At 43.1% G+C, this 16,123-nt stretch overlaps 1 protein-coding gene across 1 annotated transcript in view; it reads right to left on the bottom strand.

Annotated features, from left to right (window-relative positions):
• The window catches only part of SIPA1L3 (signal induced proliferation associated 1 like 3), a 157,521-nt gene that overhangs the window by 21,865 nt on the left and 119,533 nt on the right, over positions 1–16,123 (bottom strand). The window contains exons 10-14 of the mRNA XM_018565070.1: positions 14,540–15,116; positions 12,791–13,065; positions 7,094–7,339; positions 3,288–3,434; positions 2,127–2,224 (exon numbers count right to left, since the gene is read on the bottom strand). Of these exons, the coding sequence (XP_018420572.1) occupies positions 2,127–2,224; positions 3,288–3,434; positions 7,094–7,339; positions 12,791–13,065; positions 14,540–15,116 (1,343 nt within the window). The remainder of the gene's footprint in view (positions 1–2,126; positions 2,225–3,287; positions 3,435–7,093; positions 7,340–12,790; positions 13,066–14,539; positions 15,117–16,123) is intronic.

Genomic DNA, 16,123 nt, shown 5'->3' with positions numbered 1-16,123 from the left:
TACAAGGCTTTTATATGGTGCACGCATTGGGGGGGGGGGCATTTATCAAAACTGGAGCAGAAAGACTCTGGAGCAGTTGCCCAGGGCAACCAATCAGCTTCTATCTTCAGTTTTGAAAATGGTTACAGTGCAAATCTGCTCCAGTTTTGATAAATTCCCCTCATTGTGTTTTATTATAAACTGGAAAATTAACATAAAATGTTTTAGTTATTTTATACATAACCCTTTTGTAATCACATTTATTTTAACTTTTTTTAACATACTGTAATATTGGTAACACTAAGCCTCCTTCTCTGTCAGCTGCAGCCAGGAGAGGCGTAAACAAACCTCATGTTATTACCATAACTAGCTGTCATGGTGATCACATGACCAGGAACCATGCTGATTGGTTCCTAATCATTAGTGTGAGACCTGCAGCAAGTTCTCAGTCAGAATGTTATTTAACACTATTGACTGTACGGAGATCGCTAATTTTCAGATTGCAAAGAACCATGGAGTTAAACATAATGAAATGCAGTCACTTCCAGGTCACTGCTATATTGAGGTCTGTGCCTGTTTTAAACTCTTCAAAGCATCAGATCTGTATGAAGTTTAACCCTTTCGCTGCCAAGCCCTCCGGAACATTTTTCAAATTGTCCTTGGCAGCGAAAAGGTTAAAGCAATATATATATATATTTTTTTTTATAGTAGACAGAAATTAATCTCTAAGCTGAGAACAACTGAACGAGAGGCGATTCCGTGTCACAATTACAGTCTAAAGATGGTCATGTGCAGGTATTCCAGATTGCTGGCTCATAAATGATCTAGACATGGAAACATTGTTGTCTGTTCAGTGCACAAATCAGTATTTTATTCTTCAGTAACCAGCTCACATGCAGAGCTGGGTTATCCTAATACTAGACAGCACAAGCTTGGCAGAGAAAATAATTAAAAATGAGCTTCCACTTAGCAGAACTTCAACTGATTTTTGCTCTCACTTCCACAGTTCCCAACATGTACACTACATGACTGTCACAGTATGTCTAGTGTTTGTGCTCCCCCTTGCAGAACACCATAGAGGAGGTTAGGAATGTTTCATTATGATGTATTTGTTTGTGCTATATATGAAAGCAGAAATTATTTCTGCATATTAAATGCTGCTTACATCATGTAGATCAGTGGGTGACAATGGGGGTTTTAAAAACAGCCAAGTTACTTAAATTGTGTCTAACTTTTTAATGCCAAAGTGCTCTTATATAGTATATCTCTAGAGGGGTCCAACTTAGTATAAGGTAAAGCAAATTACTTCACAAAGAGTGCACAAACACTCTAGCACTGCCACATCCCAGTCATTTAAACAGCAAACCATGTATTGGACAGCTACTGCAATTCATATAGTTAGCACTAGATGGCACTGCTAAAGCAGAATTCATTGTTGGGAAGTCTAAAATGTATTTGTAGATGAAACAAACATTTTCAGGATTTTATCTGTAAGAGAACATGCGATAGCTCTACTTGAATACATTCTGTATGGCAGATCTAGTGTTATCACACTGCTTTAATAGTGATCTCACCTTTCTTTATCAGTCCAATACACACAAGCTTATTCAATAAACAGTGAAAAGGTGAAGTAACTGAAAGTAACCATCGGAAACTCACATTACTGAATACAGACCACTACAGGAAGGAAGCGGAGTGGTTGCTGACCTTTACACTATACGTGTTGCATATTAAATAAGATTGCATTACCATGTGGCTATAATTTGTTAGATGCCCTGTGCACATTCTAAGATCAGATATTGTGATCTGTTCTCTAAAACAGATCTCCAGGGCCCAGAGATCTAGTCTCTGCTCATAATGGAAAGATAATGAGGGGATTTTATCAAAACTGGAGCAGACAGAATTTGGACCAGTTGTACATAGCAACCAATCAGACTCTCTCTTCAGCTTGTGCAGTTAAGCTTTGACAATGAAAGAAAGAAGCTGATTGGTTGTCATGGAAAGCTGCACCAGATTTTGTCTGCTCCAGTTTTGATAAATTCCCCTCAATGTCTTCAACACCATGATCTTCTCTGTGCACCAGATATAAGACACAAGTAGTTTATATCACTGTCTAATCCTATGATATGACTGTGGCCGAGTCTTACCAGATTTATGTCGGTCAGAGGTCACCTCTTGGCTGGATATGCCATCTTGGATGCAATAAGGATCTGGCTGTAGTACAGAACGTTGTGGTGTGCTAAACCTGTAACATATACAACATGTACATGCTCATTCATTTTTTATAATCACCAACAAGTGTTGTCTATCACCAATTCTACAAAAATAAATACAGCAAATCCAGTTGCCTTGACTTATTTGTTTACAGATATACCATGACCTGGATGAATGAGAACCTTTACAGATATATAATTAATAGGTTTTTTTCTATTTTTTTTTTAAAGTAAAGATCCCACTAAATAGCTTCTCCATGCTGCTCTCTGTATTCCATGACAGTGGTCCCCCCCTTTCTCGGATGTATGATGCCCTGCCTCATCCCACCCCTTCCTGTCAGCCCAGGCTGTCATGGACACACTTCCTGGGCTCAGTGTCATTGCACTGCTTGGGCTCCCAGTGTACAGCTACAAGGAAAACGTCACAATGCTGCCAAGTGTGAGTAGCGCCCACAGCTGAAGATGGAGGAGGGCAGCGCTTGTCACTTGACTGCATGGAATACACTCAGGACAGTATACTTTAAATGATAAAAATGTAGGTGCGGGAGAGGGGCGTAGGGAGGGGGGGAGAAAGTAGTTTTTGTTTTATTCTTGGAACGCAAGCCTTCTCATGAGTCTATATCGTTTTTAAATCAGACCTGAGCCGCACACATTCGTAGAGAGGAGCAGTAAAGGACAGTCACTGAGCATTACTACTAAACAAAAAGATGAATCTGCAGTTGTAACAAGGAAATAGGTCTGCCCCCATGTGCACAAATATTTACAAACAATACACAAAAGTTCAAAAAACATTAAATCGATATGATCTACATTAAGCTAAATAATATAATGTAAGATTTCAGAAGCTATATATTTTAATAATTCATTATTCTATAATATTTAATTCAACCCACTAGTGTCCACCCAAAACTAAAAGGCTGAACATGAAATGAAGGTTAAAGGTCAGCTTTCAAGATCAAAGTAACACTGATTGCATTATTATATTAAGAATCTGCTGCTAACGAAAAGAAATCCAGACCGGGAACACATAGAATTAAAACTGATTCCTTCATGATATCACAGGAAAAGACTCGAGTGATGACCTTCACCTCTCACCTGTCCGGAGTGGGTTTGTAGCGGTTGTATCCTCCCCCGGAGGAGGTCGGTGTAGAGAAGCTCCCAGAGGGGTGTCTGTAAGGCTGTCCTTTATCTATGGCTGTTGGGGATGTAGCGATATAAGGAGTCTCTGGATAGCTCACCGGCCTGTGTAAACAGAAATGACTGGAATGAGAAGCTGCTGACACAGGTACAGCTTACTTGAGGCCCTTTGGGCATCTCCTCCCTTGTCACACCTTGCTCAGCGGTCTCCTCGGCACACGCTGTGCCAGTTTTTCAAGATTAGGTCGGCCCTAATTATTTTACCAGTTTACCAAACACAAGTTCGGTGTGGAGAAACAAATTCTAGATTATCAGAGGGGCTTATACAAAGGGAATACCTGGAAGAAATGCAGCCATGTGTGAAGAGAATGACTTAAAAGGGATTGTGTAGGCAAAGAGGAAAACACTCCGGAGATTGCTAAAGGTTATTATTAAAGTGACAGGAAACGCAGGAGGTAAACCTTAAAAATGCATTCAGGTACCTTTCCCATTAGAAGAAATTTATCTTGTGTATCACTCAGGTGTAGATCCTCAAATCATCTCTGAATTGGTGCTGACACTGTCCTTCCTTCTAGACGGTGGCTACTTTTGTTCCCCATGGTCCCTGTGTGTGTTGTAAAGTAGTCACCACTCCAAGCTCGCTCCTGTGATGGACTACAATCTCAATACAAATTGGTAAACTAAATGTGAGATTGTAGTCCATCACAGGAGTGAGCTTGGAGTGGTGACTACTTTACAACACACACAGGGAGCATGGGGAACAATAGTAGCCCCCCTCCAGAAGGAAGGACAGTGTCAGCACCAATTCAGAGATGATTTGAGGATCTACAGCTGAGTGATACAAATAAGATACATTTTTGTTAATAGTTATGGCACTTGAATGTATTTTTATGGTTTAAGTCCTGAGTTTAGTGCCACTTTAAGGAAAGAGATCTGGATTTACTCAATAGTACCAATTTTTTGATTTGCCACTCATCCAGCTCATACTATACTACCTTGGCTGCAGGTATCCATATACTATCACACAATCCCATAGACCAGGGGTAGGCAACCTTGGCTCTCCAGCTGTGCTGAAACTACAAATCCCATAAGGCATTGCAAGCCACAGGCATGACTCCCAGAGACAGAAGCATGATGGGATTTGTAGTTTCAGCACAGCTGAGAGCCAAGGTTGCCTACCCCTGCCATAAGAACTCACACAGGATATCAGAGTGCTGCTCCGGGATGAAAAAAGAAAAACATCTATCCTGTTTATTCTGAGTTTTTCTTTCTCTCAAGAAACTTTTCCATATGCCTAAAGCTAGTAAAAATGAATAAATGAAGATATACTTTGCTCCTTCGGGGATGTTACATACTCTATATAGATAGATCTATATACATATAGATCTATCTATATAGATATAGATACATATATACAGCTTGTCAATATTCAGTCAGCTGTGGGTGTTGCGGCTTCCTAAATACAATAGCCAGCAGTGCTGATCCCACCATCCACACTTTTTAGCATGGATGGAGAAATCTATAGATTTTTATCTTCTTCCGCCAGCCAGTACCCAGTATGTATGGATAGTATAAGAAACGGAAACAAAAACAAAAAAATGAAATTTAAAAAAGCATAAGGTGGAGAGTTGGAACTTAAGTCTGGTTCTTGGCAAAACTAATGTCTATGTAGCTGAACAGAATACCCTTTATTATGGTTCTTACCAATTTGGTAGAATACAGAGCACTGTATAGGTGGAATAGTAATCAGATCTGGCTGTGTGTATAGCAGTAAATTCTGCACATTTTGTGATGCACATAATATGATAAGATGCTGTTATATAATAAATGTCAAAAATTATAAAATGCATTAATGAGATCCTGATCTGTTTAAATGAAAAACACACAAGGCAGACATTGCATAGTAACCCCATATGGTTACTCTTAGCTTTCCCTTACTCAACTGCTGATCCCCCCAAGTATTTCCCGGTATAAGACACCACAGGGTGCTTCCTTTCACCTCCCATAATTTAGTCAGGTATCAGTGCTGTCACAAAGGGTTAAGGCAGACCTGGGGATTTTGGGAGTCCTGGGCCACATCCGGCCCTTTGGCTGTCCCAGTTCGGCCTGCGGTCCGGACACTAACCGAGTGGTGATTCTGTCCAGAACCTGATCACCTGTGCTTGGTCATGGCTGGCCAACAGTGGATGCACCCGCTTCTGAGGCTGGTACATCCACTGCCAGCCATAGCCAGAGCAGGCCCCCCTCCTCTTCAGTCATTGGTTGCTAGGACTGCTGGTGTCTTAGCAACCAATGACAACAGGCATCCACCTTCTCTGCAGTCATTGGTTGCTAGGACTGCCGGTGGTCCTAGAAACCAGTGACATCAAATGTGTTTCCCACCCCCAGCATTGCAGGAGAACAAAATGCAGCCTACGGCACCTCCCGGCTCCCGCCTCTGGCCTACTAATAAAGTATTAAACTAAGGTATGTGGGGACAATAATATAAAGGGGCACTCTAAAGGGGACAAACAATGCAAGGGGGCACTCTAATGGGGACAAACAATGCAAGGGGGCACTCTAATGGGGACCAATAATGTAAGGGAGGCACTCTAATGGGGACATTATCAAAACCATATAATCTTCTGCTGTTTATAAAGCGATAAAATAAATATTGAGCAGAATTAAGTTTAGCCTATTAGTTCGGCCCTCCACAACAGTCCCAGTTTCTCACATGGCTCCTTGAGAAAATGAATTGCCCACCCCTGGATTAGGGACATAAACTTGCACAGGAATTTTGGGGGCTCTGGCTGTAGTTCCAGGCAGTGGATCCGTATCTTTAAGGCAACTGCAGGAATGATACCTGCTGTGCCAGCCTTCACATTTCTTTCTACAGGTTCACTTTAAAGGTTAAAGGGCCAATCCTTTGTGTCTCTCAACTGGAGCTCTCAAGTACCCTCAACACCATTTTTGAGGACCCTCCTCATATAAAAAACTATGATTATTACTGAGCCAGTAAAAGTGATGAAATCATCTGTGGAAGATGAAGGCAAACCAGCAAACAACCTGCTGGGGGTGCTGGAGGACTGGATTTGAGCAACACGGATCTATAGAAAGACAAAGGAGCCATTAACAACTAAAGGAGAAAAAAAAGAAGTTTAATGCCTAAAGCAACAAAAAACGACATACTTTAGGTTTCTTAAGCCACAAAATAACTTGCTGGTTGCTACAGGCAATACACTTCACTCAAGATTAACTGGACCAGAGATGAACAAAGTCTCTGAATTCACTTTAAACATACATTGCAAAATAAAGAGTAACCTGAAAAACAAATTGGTTGGTAAATGTGACCCCCCCGAGATCCTACATGGCCTAATGACAATGCTGGAGAGAAAAAAGTTCCACATTTACTTTATGTGCTGTTTAATATAAAGCCATCTAAGAAGGGGTGGGCCATTGTGTGCTCCAACACAGCAAAGTTTATACAATGACAGTGAGCTCACATACAGCACAGTGAACAATCACTATGCTCTGAGCAAGAGGCTGGCCCATCTTAGTTCTTCCCATATACAAAAAGAGAATACAAATAAAAGCTGGACACAGCCTGGCGTGGGGATGGAATGGGAACACTTTTTTTTTGTAACAAAAAAGCAAGTTTTGTGAAAAGAGATAAAAGTCCTCTAATAATAATAATAATAATGGCCCGTTGGTAGAGGTTGCCATGAAATAGCATCAACTCCATGAAAGCTGCAATGCTGGTCTTGGCCACAGGGGGAGTTACTCACCTTCTGTTGTTGTGTAGTGGCTGTGGTTCCCGAATAGGCACGGCTGGAACCTGTTTGGGTGTCCTGTTCAGTGAAAGTGCATAGCTGGGAGTCACCCACTTCTGAGAAGGACTGGCACCATGGTGGGTAGCAGAGCCACTCCATTGCCAGGTAGTGTTGCTGCGGTATGGAGCTCGGGGACCAAATGCAGCACCTTCGGTGTCCTTGTGGTCCATTGAGCTGAGTTCATGGGACTCAGACCATCCCCTATAAAGAAATCACAAAGAATGGTGAAGGTATATACTTGTGACACATGTACAGACACAGAATGTGAGCACAACCCCTCTGGCTGATGGAGAACGTTAGAGAGCTCTGCAGCTGGATCTGTGTTTGAACTTGTCCAGGGTTTAAACGGGTGCGGTTCAATAACAAGCTCTGTAATAATGTCTTGCTATGAAATAAAGTGTCATCCTTCCAATATAATGTAGCATACTGCAATTCACAAGTCTACGAGCAACACTCAGGAGAACTTCAAGTGTCATTCCGCCTCTCCGATAAATCCAGTACTGCAAGACAAGTTCATGAAATCACCATCTGCATAAAGAGTGGTTATGACCTCATCTATACCTATATCCTAATCACTTATGCATGTGCAGGCTCTTGAACTAGCTAAAAAGGTGACCACCAGGCAAACTGTTAAATATAGAGATTAAATACGGGTTTGGAATCTGTTTTACCTGCTAAAAAGGATTTGCATTTTTGTCCATCCAGTCCTGAGATTTACACAGCTCTACCCCACAACATAATCCTGCATGACAGGGGAGGGGACATGAACATTCTCTGCTGCAGTTTTACTTTTTCACGCACATAGCCACCCCCGCCCTGTGAATGAACAGTAAAAGGGGAAACAATACACTGATAGGGTCAACTTTCTGTAAAGCTGCTCATACAGCGTTAACTTTTACTTGTCCAGCCCTGCAGCCTGAATGACAAAAACGTATGATTCCCCCAAAACACTAAACAGCGTGCATGGGTTAATCTCCTCGGCCGAGCTGTTGTATTCTGACAGTCGGTGCCCATGGCTGTCAGAATACCCCAACAGTAAATGTAGCCGACTGGCTACAGCTACAGATCACCTGACATTTTTCAGCTTGGCTCCCTCAACAAATGTGCATTGAAAATCTACTTTTGTTGAATAAAGGGGTTGCTAACGGGACCACCCACAGCTCAAATTGTGGCAGAGTCAGCAGGATTTTGAGCAGTGTATGACCAGCTCTGACCTCCTACCAGCATGCACCTTGCACACCTGTTTCCTTGTGTTGCTTCTCCCTCATCGTCTCTCAGCCCTGCTGTACAGGGACTGCAAGAGGCTGATAAATCAAATGTATTTGCTTACACTGCTTGCATATAAAGCTGAATTCATTTGTGCCTTTTACTGTACATCGGCCTGCAGTCACTTGGCATGGGGCCCTAAACAAATAAATGGGGGGACTTCATTCCAGCTGTGCCAGCTATTCTGGATGAGTTACCCCTGATGCGCCTAGTGTCACTTGCCCTGCCTGCTATCCCTCCTTTAGCTGTCTTTTCAGAAGGGACAGTTGTTGCATCTACATGGGGACCGGTGATCCCACGGCGCGTGATTTGTCTTGTTACATGTTCTGATCATGTTGCAACTTTATAAGTACAATTTTATTCATTAAAATATCTTTTTTTCTGCACCAAATCCCTTTCTTTGTTCACTTTGTTCCGTTTTGTTCCACGTCAGCTTGGAGCTCAGCTTTAAGCAAACAGTGACATTTTTATTCCTTTTGTTGCTGTGGGAGAACTGCAGACACAAGGAATGTTGTGTGTGTGTGCGCACTGCATTCCTACCAATAGATTTACCTACACACAACTAAAGACAGGCGCCATGGTAACAAGAAAGAGGTTTCAGGACCACAATAAATTCTTCAAGAGCCTACACTGACATAATGAAGCAATTCAAGCAGCTTATGAGATATCAAAGTGTGCATCATGGTGAATGGCTATGAAGCAAATGTAGTCTTGTAAGACGAAATTCTATAACTGTTCTCTATGGAAACTGTGAACACGCGGATCTCCACACTGAACTGAACTTGGAATACAGTAAAATGTGCACTCTTCAATCATCCTTCCTGCTTTCCATAAACAGTCTATTGATGTGTCCTTGGTCATTAAGTCGCACTGCAATTGAATGCATGGAATTAGGGTACCGCGCACGAACTGTGGGTGGGAGGTGTGTTTGGGGTACCATTCAAATGAATGGCAACGCATTACGCAACACACCAGAACTTGCGGTAGACGCGATTGCGTGGTACAGTGCGTTAATCGCATGGTACTATGTGATTAACGAACTGTACTATTGTTAACGGGCCCTCAAAAACATTGACAGACACACACAACCACAGATACAATCTCACACACACACACTACAAAAAATGTTTAATTTTTTTTTTTAAGATCCCCCCAGTCTCCCTACCTTACAAGAACTGGAGTGGATCCTCAGCCTGGGGTCCAGTGTGGGCTGATGTGCTGTGAAAGAGATCCATCCATGTGTGCATTGCTTGTACAGCTCCCTTGCGTGCCCTGCAGAGGTGCCGGGTGCCAGAATGTGATGTCACTCCAGTCCAGGCACCTCTACAGGACATATGAGGAAGCTGTAAGCAATGCACGTATGGATGGAGCTCCCTCATGGCCAAAGCCCCATCTGATCCCACCTGAAGCTGACACTCGGCGCCGGGCAGCATATTCTGAATGGCTGCTTAACGTGAGAACTGACAGTGCTGCACTAGGGGGAGGCAAATGAGCCTCTCACCTAGAAAAGTGGAAGGCATGTGGCAACCCACTGAACACAGGGTCGTGACCCACCAGTTTAGAACCAAGGACCTAGAACTACCTCCAATGACAGGCATATTGGATTGGGGAGAATACTGGGGATTATACTAGTGTTAAAGTTTAACTGAAGAGTTACAATTTAATTCTATGGCGTGTGCTCAGTTGTGAGTGAACTGGAATATGTTGCTCTTGTAGGAAGACTGTCGGCTCTTTTAGGAAGATAGGAGTCCTGCAGCTTGTTATTGAACCACAGCGATTTTGGAATATCCTCACCAGAGGATCCTCTGGGAACTAGACCATTTTGTAACGCTACCCATCTATTCAAAAATGATTCAATCACATTTTAAATACTGCCAGTCAAAATACCTAAACTAATGCTCAGGTTAAAGGGAACCTGTCAGGCCAGGAATAGAAGTGAGAGCTCTCAGACCGGCTTCCTCATTGATGCTCGGTGACTTTTCCAATCAGAACCAGCATGTAAGACTCTGGATTTGCATGATTAGTGGGGTCAGTGAAATCAGATCAGTATGAAAACCATGGAGCTCGTTTCCCGAAAAGTTCGCTTTAACTTCCTATAACCCCTACTCACGAAACCTTTAAGTTATCCTAGTCCAGTAGCTGACTCTATGACACTGAAGTTGTCACTACAGCAATACAGCATACATACACACAGAATACATCCCTTCTAATCATGTGTGGGGGCTTGTTGTGAACCCAGTTAGCTGGAGTTCACCCAGTTCTGTGCAAATCTGTGATTGACACCGCCCCCCCAATCAGTTGCAGCAGTAGCGGCGGAGGGATTGTTGTTCCCTCTCTGACTTGCAGCTGTAGGGTGGGAATGATTGACCCAGGAGAGAATAATATGTCCTTCACAGTTTTGCGTGGGCTTGGGCAGACTCAGCTGAACTGGGTTTGCACCAAGCCCCCACTTATCTCTAATCCCTACCCTGGGCTACAAAATAGCAACTAGAATCAGGTTGGATAAACAAAAACATTTCCTTCCTGCAGCCCCTTCAAATGGTGAAGTCTGGATGATATAATGACGGTAACAAAGTACTAAATTCCTGCTAAAGAGAGTCTCACATTTGATCAGGTGCAGAGAGCAATGTCAACAATACAATACATGCCTATACGTCTGGTCAATACTGCATTCATGTCAACATAATACTGATGATCTACCCCACTTATTTGACTTTCTTTGATCTTTCAGGTCAATTACTGTACCATGCAGATCAAATACTCAAGTCTAAACATTAAAAAAACATGTACTTTGTACACTGAGCTGCCCTGGGTTTTTAATCTCATATTGTCCCTTTGGCTATGAGAATGGCCTGTGAAGCATAAAGAAGGGGCCAATGGCTCTTTCATAAGCAAACCTGTTGCTTTGAATCCAGCTAATAAGCAACAAGATCCTCTGCCTCCAAAGCAATGAGAAAGGCCTGTGTGCACAAGTGCCATAGTGGTTAGTAGAACCATATAATACAGAGGTGATTGCAAACCTCAGAATGAGCAATAATGACACAAATGGCAAGATTCAATAACAATGTGCAGTGACAACATATAAAGACCGTAACCGATTATAAGCAATCAGATCCCGGTACTTCAGGGTCCCATCAGGAAAAAAACGAATAACAATTACAATATTAAGAGTGGAAGAAAATGGCTACAGAATTCAAAAGCCAGTTGGTTAATTCGAGGAACCAGCAGGTACTTTTAACGAGATGGATTCCAGGAGCTGGAAGTTGGTGTCAGCTGTGATAATGTAGGTATACTGGCTACATTTCAATGGGTCTATAGTGAAAAATGAATACTGTGTTCAGGGGTGTCCTGAGGACGGGAGCCAACCGGGCAGAGGCCGGGTGACATCCCGCAGTGACGTCATCACACGCGCGGTCATCTACTTGACGCCTGCCGGCGGCCATCTTGGTATTGGAGGCCGGTCAAAGGAGGAAGGGACGTTCACCCAGCGGGATGAGGTATGCCGCTGGGTCCCCTCCTCTTTCCTGATACTGTCAGGCTCTTGGTCCATGATCAAGTGCCCGACTTTTTAGAGGGGCGACACCAAAATGTCAGTCATTTTGGAGTCACCCCTCCAATGGTGTTACCTGGGTGTGGGCCCCCCTTGTGACGCCACTGACTGTGTTATTTTTACATCCAGCCAGCAATGCATATTTAACGAACACTTTCTAAACTGTACAATTTCCCACAATCCCACCAGTGCACGGTCACGTGATGAACACCAACCCATTGGTTACGTGGCCTATGGCAGAAAATCTTGCGACTTCATGTAGTGCCATTCAGTCAGTTAGTGGATTTGCCCTAATGGTCTCTGCTGTTACTGCCCTGGGAGTTGCTATAAATTATTTTAATATCATTAAAGAGACTCTTTACCCATTAAAAATCTACTGAGAGTCCACCTATAGCCCACATGTACTTCTCTTCATGCCACCACCTCGCCTCTCCACCGCCCGCAGAAAAATCGTGGTGCTTGCAGGTATGGCATGTGACCACCTCCTAGGATGCAGCGCACGGCCTGAGCATACAAATCGCCAGGCCTCAACACAGTTGCCACAGGAGAAGGATGGCATCAGCTTGTGGTAAGCTTCAACACAGAGCCTACAAAGGGTTTGAAATCCCATCTCCACCAAAGAACTTGTGTGGCGAGGGTCAGTGGAACAAGGGATGAACGTTCAGAAAACTCTGTTACCTTGTCCTGAATTGACACAAGTGACAGAATCTCTTTACTGTTAAAGTAAATCTGTATTACTCCTTCAATATAGATCTGCTTTACGTTTAGCCAAAACTAGTGTTTCTATGAGCAAGTTAAACAACAATTACAGAAATATATAGGACAGCCCACTGTACCTTCGGGGCACCCCATCTTCATGAGGAGGTATAATCACTACTTTCACTGTGACAGAAGTCCGAAGAAGATCGATCATCTGATCATGGGTCAGAGTCACAACTGCCACCTTGCATATTTCGACAAGTCGACTGCCCTGCCGTAGGCCAGCTTGCCAAGCAAATCCATATTCCTCCACCTCTGCTACTGTGCCATCATACTTGACATGGAAGCCAAGCTGGCCAAGTCCATTTCGGCGAAGGGTCATGTCTACTGTTTCACAGCCTGTGGTCATGATCTGGAAAAGAAAAGGGCAGATGTTCATTTTGTATACTCATTACAAGTCACCACAAGATTTCCTGCTTTGTGATTTCCCAAAGGGCCATGATTTACAAAACTTTCACAAAAGGACCAATATAAAATTAGGTTTCAATTAGGGATGCAACAATACCGATATTTCGGTATCGAGTACCAATATTTCGGTATCGATACCGAAAGTCCCATTAAGGAAGCCTGGTGGCATGTAAAGACTTGCCACCTGGCTTCCTGATTAGCAGGGAAGCCGTCCCCATGCTTCTCGTCACTAGGTGACGAGAAAGCATGGAGCCGGCTTTCTGGCCAATCAGGAAGCCGAGCGCCGTGTAATGACACAGAACCGCGGTTTCCCGATTGGCCAGGAAGCCGGCTCCATGCTCCCTCGTCATGAGGTGACGAGGGAGCATGAAGCCGGCTTCCCGGCCAATCAGAAAGCCGGGCGTTGCGTCATTACACAGCGCCCAGCTTCCCGACCAATCAGGCTGCCCGGCTTCCTAAATGGTCGGGAAGCCACAAGTGACGAGGGAGTATGGAGCCGGCTTCCTGGCCAATAAGGAAGCCGGGCGGCGTGTAATGATGCGCTGTCTGGCTACCCGATACCGGAAATATCGGGCTAGGCATTGGAGCATTATGCCTAGCCCGATACTCGGCATCGATACCGATACTAGTATTGGTGCATCCCTAGTTTTAATGACACCCACCAATAAACATGTGAATGCATCAGATTAGAAGTAGAGAAGATTTAGAATAAAGGGCAGCAGTGGAAAGCAATATTTTCCAGAATTTCAGACTAAAAGAAGAAGGTATATACATGCCAAATACCTTCTATTACACAATGTCAGTCATTTGTTTGTTTTACCTGTTAAAAAAGGGGCAATAACAAAAGTCGATTGATAAATGGCTAGTACTATGTTTGTCATTGACAAAGCTGGGTGATAACTGCACTGGAGCCAAATGCTCCAAATATTCCAATGAAAATATGCAGATATTTACATGTCGAAGAAAACATTTGCCTGCATATGGGCACCATAACGAACATACAAATGATCCAACTGTTATGCTATATATTTGCACAGCATGAAGACAAGAACAAATTCCATAAGCTCTGTGCCACTGTCCCATCTCCAGCCTGTTCTTTGGACTGCTAGAGAGCATAACCGGCAGATACCTACCCAACTCCTTCCCCTACCTTTAAGCCTCATCTAACACTAATAATCAACAAAGCAGGCATTCTCAGAATAAATTACAGAAAATGTTACCCTGATTTTTTATGATCAAATGTGTGCAAAATAGAAGCATTTTTCACATGAGATTCTACGTATAATTTACTAGTAGAGGTTAGAAAATTACATTTAAAAATTCAACTGGCTGTTACCGGTACCGCCGGTATATTTCCTTTGCTCCAATTTTCCCATAAATGCCCTAAAAGAGTGATGCCCTAATAAAGGTTTACTGACCTTTAACCTCTGAACAGTCTCCCGGATATCTTCTCCATTACTATCCAGTGTCCTTATAAGTATATGGTCACCACGACCATAAAAGATCTTGAGAGAAAGCGGTTCTGGTGTCCAGCCAATTACATCAGCACAGTAACAATTGAAAACCACTTCCTTTGTTGCAGTCTCTATTAAGACCATGAACTCATTTGAGATGCCTAAAATGCATTCTGTCTCAGCTGCCTGGGAGAAGTCCTGAGTCATGACCCGCCAGCACAGAGCACCAGTACTGTTCATCTCCGCACCAGCCCGTGCTCTGGTCCTCTCCTTCTTCTTTGACGTCAGGGAGATGAGGTTAAACTTGCCTGTGGTATCAATAGACGTATTGGTGACATAGTTCTCAGCTAAGTCCTTAAGATATTCCTGCCTTGTGCGAGTGGCCATCGTGTGGAATTTGTCTGACTTGTGTGCTGCATTCTCTGCATTAATGACTTTGGCCAGAAGAAAGTCACGGAACACATCAGATTTCCGGAAAGTGACACCATTGGGGATTGGAGGTCCAAAAGGAGGGACATCTTTGGATCTTGTTACAGCCACTCTGTTGGGAACAAGCATGAGTACTAAACAGGCCACAGTGACAGAATATGGTAATATTCATTTTATTTTAATCACATGCATGGCACCAACAAATTATTTTGCACTTAAAGCCATTCAGGTCACTGCATCCAACAAAGCTTATAATCTAATACCCCCACAGTAATACACACAAACAGACCACATTTTTAGGAAGTCAGTCATACCACATGAATGTTTTTGGCATTTGGATGGAAACCAAACAAAACAAAGAGTGAACATAGAAACCTCAGGAGACTAGTGACCCTGGATGCAAAGGAACACAGAATCACATTATAGCACTGCAAAGCTAGAATGCCAAATACATAACCAGCATTCTGCCTCTCCATATTACTACCAATACGGGCATGTAGATGATAACTTCTTTATAATCATTAATATAATTTTGATCAAAATGTTTTTTCGGTCTTTTGCATCTGCTACAAAGTGCTCAAGCACATTAGAGTAGTCAGTCTCTCCGTAAGAGGGCAAAGGGAGAACATTTATTTTTCTTTATAACAGAGCAGGGCTTCAGCCATGTTGCTTCAATCATTAGCCAGGATTGGGTCTGTTCCCATTACTGTAATTCCCATTACTGTAATCACAGCTATAATCAGCTTGGTTGCAGCGCACATACAGTGAACATGAACCTGCACATGAATGGGCAAAGGTCAGTGGATACTTCCATGCACACTCCTGTGGTCATATACCCCAGTACTAGCTGATCACTGGATATTTAAATCCAAACATGTACATTCATTGTAAATGCATCCTTAGCTGTTAAGACCAAATTACAGCTTACACCCTACTGTTTTGAAACAATAAAGTCTAAACTGCCAAAGGGCCCAAAATCCATAAGAGAACCCATCCCCGGTAACCGCGTAAAAAACTTTCACTGAACTGGTAAAGTGACCTAAAATGATCTTCTGCAATCAAGTCACATAGGGTACGGATTAGGGTATCTCAACTATGCTGCTCCATGACCTGCCTACA

The sequence above is a fragment of the Nanorana parkeri genome, unplaced genomic scaffold (assembly GCF_000935625.1).
Source record: "Nanorana parkeri isolate BGI_ZX_2015 unplaced genomic scaffold, ASM93562v1 scaffold810, whole genome shotgun sequence".
Classification (NCBI taxonomy): domain Eukaryota; kingdom Metazoa; phylum Chordata; class Amphibia; order Anura; family Dicroglossidae; genus Nanorana; species Nanorana parkeri.
The sequence above is the reverse complement of the archived record's forward strand: the minus strand, read 5'-3'. Positions and strand labels throughout refer to the sequence as shown.